This window comes from Geotrypetes seraphini, chromosome 2, assembly GCF_902459505.1.
Source record: "Geotrypetes seraphini chromosome 2, aGeoSer1.1, whole genome shotgun sequence".
NCBI classification, from domain to species: Eukaryota; Metazoa; Chordata; class Amphibia; order Gymnophiona; family Dermophiidae; genus Geotrypetes; species Geotrypetes seraphini.
The window spans coordinates 73,900,900-73,906,899 of NC_047085.1; the positions used below are offsets into that span (position 1 = coordinate 73,900,900).

Sequence of the window (6,000 nt, forward strand, 5' to 3'; positions counted from 1 at the left end):
GAGGTGAAACTAAAAATGTTGTTTATAATCAAGTTTTGTGTTAGTTGTATTGTATTCATTTTGTCAAATATTTCACATTATAATTTGAATATTGTACTTTTTATAAAGCTGTAAAAAAATAATTTCATTCACCACTATAAAGTATCTTTATTTGAATCCATTTACAGTGTTATTGCTATAATTAAATACCCGTGCAACGCCGGGGCATCAGCTAGTATATTATATAATGTCAATAGTGTATAAAATGAGAAGTACGCTATTGCTTACTAAAGCTATTAAACAGAATTCATATCACATCACACATGGGAAGTGGCGTAGTAAAGGACAGAGGCACCCGCCCTCCTCTCTGTCCTCCTGCTCCTTCCAAGCCCCCCACACCACACTTGTGCCCTCCCTTCTCACCCCTGTATCTCTTTAAATCTTCACCAGCACGAATAACTTTTCCGGCCTACTGCTCACGCTGACGTTGGCTTCCAGAAGTGATTTCAGAGGGAAGAGGGAGCCAGGCTGGCGCGAGCAACAGGCTAGAGTAGTTGCTCATGCTAGCAAAGATTTAAGGGGAAGGATGGGAAAGGGAGGGTGCAAGCAAAGTACAGGGGAAGGGGTGGGGGTAAAGAGGTGCTGGCACTCCCACCAAGAAGGAACATAGACAAAGCTTCATATTCCAACAGCACTTCAAGAAGTAAAAAGCATCTGCACTTTGCATTTAGCTTACACTTTGAAGATCTTTCTGTACTTAGAGCTGTTTTGGATTTCTCCGTGGTGGGTGGCTCCTTGTTCTCTTCACAGTCTTTCTTCTTTCTTTCCCTGAGTTCCCCTCTGGTATTTTCATCTATTTAAAAAGTTATAAAAAAGAGAAAGAAAAGAAGAAAATAAATATACAGGGGGATTTGGTTGTGTTTTTTTTTTTTAATTCTTTATTAATTTTCAAAACTACAACAGTGCAATACAACCAATGCAACTCTTAGTAATATAATAAAAGCACATTCATCTTTCTCGTGTTCATAACCATCCATTCCCCCCCACCCACCCAAACAATTATCATTCCATATAACACAAACATATATTATCATAAATATCCTATCTATTCTGAATAATGATATCTTCTCACCCATCCCAATTATAAATATTCAAAAATCAATTTATGACATAAAAAAATCCCCCTCCCCCCTGCCCTGGATATGTACCAAAGTAAAGAACAAACTGATACATAGTCAACAAACAATTACAATGAGGTAACATAAGATGCCAATGGGCCCCATATTAATTTAAATATATTACTATGTCCTAAATTTTCAGCATTTGAATTCAATTTGAGTATACCACCGAGTGGTTGACATATGGACAATAGCTGCACTAAGGGATAATAGTCTTGAAACTATCTCCCCCCCCCCCCCCAGGGTGAAACATGTTGGCTGATTAGTCCCTGTGAATTTGACCACCAACACTAAGTTAAGTATTTGAACACTGTAAACATCTGTGGAAGAATATTGGTTCATTTAACAAATTAGAAGCACCGTTAAACATCGGACCCGATGAGGACTTGATGATTAAAGCCATATACTTTGAAATTATATTTCAGTATAATGGTGGCATCTCTGAGGGTCTCCCTACACTTTGGATTCTAGTGAGAGTATTAAGGGATGATCTTAAAGGATCTTTGCATTGTATGAATTATTGATTCACTGTCCTAGTAATATCATTGGTTAAACACAATGAATTTCATGGCATGTTCCCTAGTCTTTGTACTTAAACTAAACATTTGTTCCACTCATTTCAAGATTTTATAGACCTCTATTATATCTCCACTCATCTGTTTCTTCTCTAAACTCAAGAGCCCTATTGTCTTAAGCCTTTCATCAAATGAGGCCTTCCATCCCCTTAATCATTTTGGTCACCCTTCTCTATCTTTTCAAAGTACTCTGTTCATAAAGCAAGTCACCCTCAACTGTGCTCTTTCTACCCTACCTCACCATTGCCTAGAACAGATTTCTTAAGTTGGTGGGTCATGCTTCTTCTCCTGGCAAAATCAAACCCAGTCTAATAACTCACCTTTTTGCAGTTGCTTTTAAATCCTAATCTGTTTTAATACAGTTTCACAGACTCTCTAGTTTGTGTCTCCGAGGATCAAAAAAACTGGATCTGTACAGTGCTAAGCATAAAATGGTGCCTTAAAAATTCTAAAACAGTAAGTTTCAAAGCACCAGAATTTACATAGGCAAAACAAAATAAACTGAAGAAAAATCTCCCCCCTCCACTACATAAAAAGGGCAGTGCAGTAGTTGGAATTCAGTAAGAGTTTGCTATAAAGACATAAAGAACAAGCGAAGTCATGAACTGCCCAGAACAAGCAGTAGCTAGTCCTCGCCTCCCCTTAACACCAGAATAGCCAGTGTATAATCAGCATACACAGCAAGGGAGCCAAGTTTCTCTGAAGAACTGGTAGGAATGCAGGAGGAGGAGGAAGAGCCAGGTTATAAGCAGCCCCCTGTGAGAGCATGTTAAAGAGTGCAGTGGAGGAGTAGCCGAACGGTTAGTGCAATGGGCTGAGAACCTGAGGAACTGGCTTCAGTTCCCACTGCAGCTCCCTGTGACCCTGGGCAAGTCACTTAACCCTTCATTGCACCAGGTACAAAAAAAATTAGATTGTGAGCACACTAGGGACAAAAAATGTACCTGCCTATACTGTAGTATATGTAAACTACTTTGATTGTAGCCACAGAAAGGCAGTATATCAAATCCATGACCCTTTTTCAGGCTAAAGTAAAAGAAGAGAAAAAATGACAGATTGCCAGTGACTTTGCACTCTTTAACCTATAGTTAACTGTGTACCAGCCCCAAATAAACCCACTGAAACTGCCTCCTGTGTTATTTTCTCAGCTTCTGCTTGCTACTAATAAAAATAATTTTTATCAGCACATCTCCACACTTCCTGACAGCTTTCTCTTTATTTGTTCTGCTCATATCTAGTGTCAGCGTTTTTCACTAGGGCTTGGAACCACTCTTGTCTCAAATGACTACACAGACTTCTTTCTATTCCCCTTTAAAAAGTTGTCAGCTCCAAACTGCTCCAAGTCCCTAATGTGAGGCTGCATGGTTCAGACTCAGGCTGAATGCAACTCTTCATCATAAAGCCAGGGCCAGTTTAACCATTAGGCAGACTAGGCAGTCACCGCTGCAAAGCAAAGAAACAAATTCTGACGCTCACATTTCAAAGACTTAACAGTTTGACCCTTTTAGTCAACAAAGTGGATGATTTTCAGATCGCCCTTTTACCCAGATCAATGGCTTTTCCAAACTGCCTTCACTGTATGCAATGTATTTCATTTTTAAGGTAGGATGATCAATTATGAATTTTGGACAAAATTGTTTGGGCGACACAGAGTTCATTCCGATTGTTACTGCTTTCAATTCCAAATTCCAACCCATCTGTTAACCACCTATACCTGTAATTTCCCCACCTTTTTGGCCAGTGTCTCTGTCTCAACTAGATCCATGTTTTGGTGTACAGCGCTGCGTTAAGTCTGGTAGCGCTATAGAAATAAATGGTAGTAACGTTTAAATGACCAGAATCTCATGAAAGGGGCGGGGCCTAGGAACTCGAAAGTTCAACCCTGAGAGTTGCAAGGCTAAAGGTTTTTGCATACATTCAATGCCTCTATACCAGTAGCAGCCAGAACCTATAAACAGGCCAAAGCTGTCCTGGGAACTAATGCCTCTGAGCTCTTTTTTCATCTGGCTCATTAGGTCCATATTATATTGCACCTGATAAACTGCTAGATCTTACTCCATCCGGTCCCTCCTTCAGCAAACGGTACCAATAAGTATTACTATAGAGCTTCCACTTTTCCCTGTAGTACTCGTGCAGCAGGTCTGGGCATATTGTACAGCCTGCCTGCACATTGAACTAGCCATTGTGGCAATCCCGAGGCTGGATGGAGATCTGCCTCCCCCTCACCTTGCTGCTCCTCAGCCATCCTCTCCCTTCCCCCCGGGCTCGGATCGCTCGCGCTTTTTGTCTTCTGCAAGCCACAGCGGCGAGAGCTCGTTCCGCGTCCTGCAGGCAACTACCGGCAATGAAGCTGCAGCAGGAAGAGGCGGCAGTCGCCCCGGGTTCATTCTCCTCCTCCTTCCTGTCACAGCTCCGCCTGCCGCCCCAGAGGAAGGGCAGAGGCTGGCGCCGGCCGGCGAAAAACGAACAGACTAGGTCTGCTCTGCGCGCAAAAAAAACCCCAAAACAACAAACTCTAAACGCGCACGAAGGTGGGTGGCTGCCGGGTTGCCACGGCAACTGAATTTACTAAGTATATCATGAGACAACATCTTATGATTTTTCTCATTCATGAAACCAGTTCACCAGTATTTTTCTCTTTCGATCTCTCACAACCACTTTCTACTTTCTCTTACCCTCCCAATGTACTTCCCTTTTATGTACTTTTCTTGAAAAATTGTATTTCTGCCCTCCATTCCTATTGTTTAAATACCCCTGTTGGTCTAGTTATAAATATTATGTATCAGTGATTTCTTTAAAATCTCATTTTTATTTCTGTAAAACGCTTTGTAATTTGAAAAGCGTTTCATCAAATAATTTGAATAAACTTGAAACTTGCCAACTGTAAATTCGCTAAGCCGCGCTGTTTCTTATACGGTACAACACAATTTGGATTTGCTCCCATCCTGATCCACCGTTCTCTGATATAAACATCCGGCGCCCAAAGTTGTCTGATTCTCCAGGAGACCTTCAGCCGTTGCTTACTGTCCCTATTGCTCTATAATCTAGTTTCTTGCCTTTCCCTTCCCTAATCCCCCCCATAGTCCAACATCTTCGCTTCTCCTTCTTGCTCGGCCACTAGGTGGCCAGCATCCCATTTCTCCTTCCTACCCTCCCCACCAGGTGGCCAGCATCTTCCCTTCCTTTCCCTATAGCCATGCAGCGTCGCTTCCCCTTTCTCCAGCCCCATCCTCGTCCAGCATCCACCTCCCTGCCCCAACTCTTCTTAAACCCTAGCTGAAGTTCAATTAGGATCATTGCCGGTGCCCAGCCTTTTAATAAAGGCCTGTGCTCAAGCACTGCTATGTCCCGCCCCCTCCAACAGAGTTCCGGGGAGGAGGAAGGGGCTGGATTCTACAACCCTTGACGGCCCAGGTGTAAATCCGTCTATTAACTTTTGCCACTTGACCATGGATCTGTGTTTAATGCCCTGGACTGGTTATGAATCTGATTGCACCTTTGGACTGGGTAAGGAAAGAGGTAGGTAGTGGGGAGAGATGCTGGACACAAAAATAGGGTAGGGAAAGGAAGAGAAGATGCTACTCTACTGTGCTGCCATCTTCCAAATGATGCAGCCCTAAGTGGAGGCCTAGTCCACTTTGGTAGGGCTGGCCCTGGGACAGCCTGCTAAAGAACATGATATTCTCTTTTGAGACTTGAATAGCCATATAAAACTTTGATGCTGAGAGGAAGTACCATAGCTAGATTGTGAGCCCACCAGGACAGATAAGGAAAATACTTGCGTTTCTGATTAGATTGTGAATTGTGAACCTCTTAGATGGCTTCACTGATGGGCAGTACACCAAATAAAAATAAAACTTGGAAATGAGGAGTCCCTGAGTATGAAAAGAAATGAGTACTTCTGTTGTTACTTTTAGAACATAAAAACAGCCATACTGGGTCAGACCAATGGTCCATGTAGTCCATTTTTTTGTTTTCAACAGTGCCCAATCCAGGTCACGGTACAGGGAAGGTTAATAGTAGTAGTTATATTGCAACACTGGATGGGACCAAATGCCCCAGTAGCCACTATATGGCACTAGAATATGTAGTGTATGATCTTTTGGGAGCTTACTTGATATTGATATTGTAAGCAGGACTTTCTCAAGGCATACTGGGCTAGATTCTACAAACGATGCCTAGACTAGGTGCCCCAATTGGAGATGCCTATCCAAATTCCACGCAAAACTCAAAATCAAATAAATGAGCTTAATTGGTGTGGTAATTGA

The 6,000-nt window shown here is 42.2% G+C and overlaps 1 protein-coding gene across 2 annotated transcripts in view; it reads right to left on the minus strand.

Annotated features, from left to right (window-relative positions):
* The window catches only part of DPY19L4 (dpy-19 like 4), a 147,206-nt gene extending 142,994 nt beyond the window's left edge, over positions 1–4,212 (minus strand). The window contains exons 1-2 of one of the 2 annotated variants that reach the window (XM_033933176.1): positions 3,959–4,212; positions 716–832 (exon numbers count right to left, since the gene is read on the minus strand). In XM_033933176.1, coding sequence (XP_033789067.1) covers positions 716–832; positions 3,959–3,977 — 136 coding nt within the window. In that variant the 5' untranslated portion in view covers positions 3,978–4,212. Of the gene's footprint in view, positions 1–715; positions 833–2,052; positions 2,072–3,958 lie in introns of those variants that run through there. The other variant, XM_033933177.1, reaches the window with a different exon arrangement.
* Positions 4,213–6,000: the final 1,788 nt, after the last annotated feature.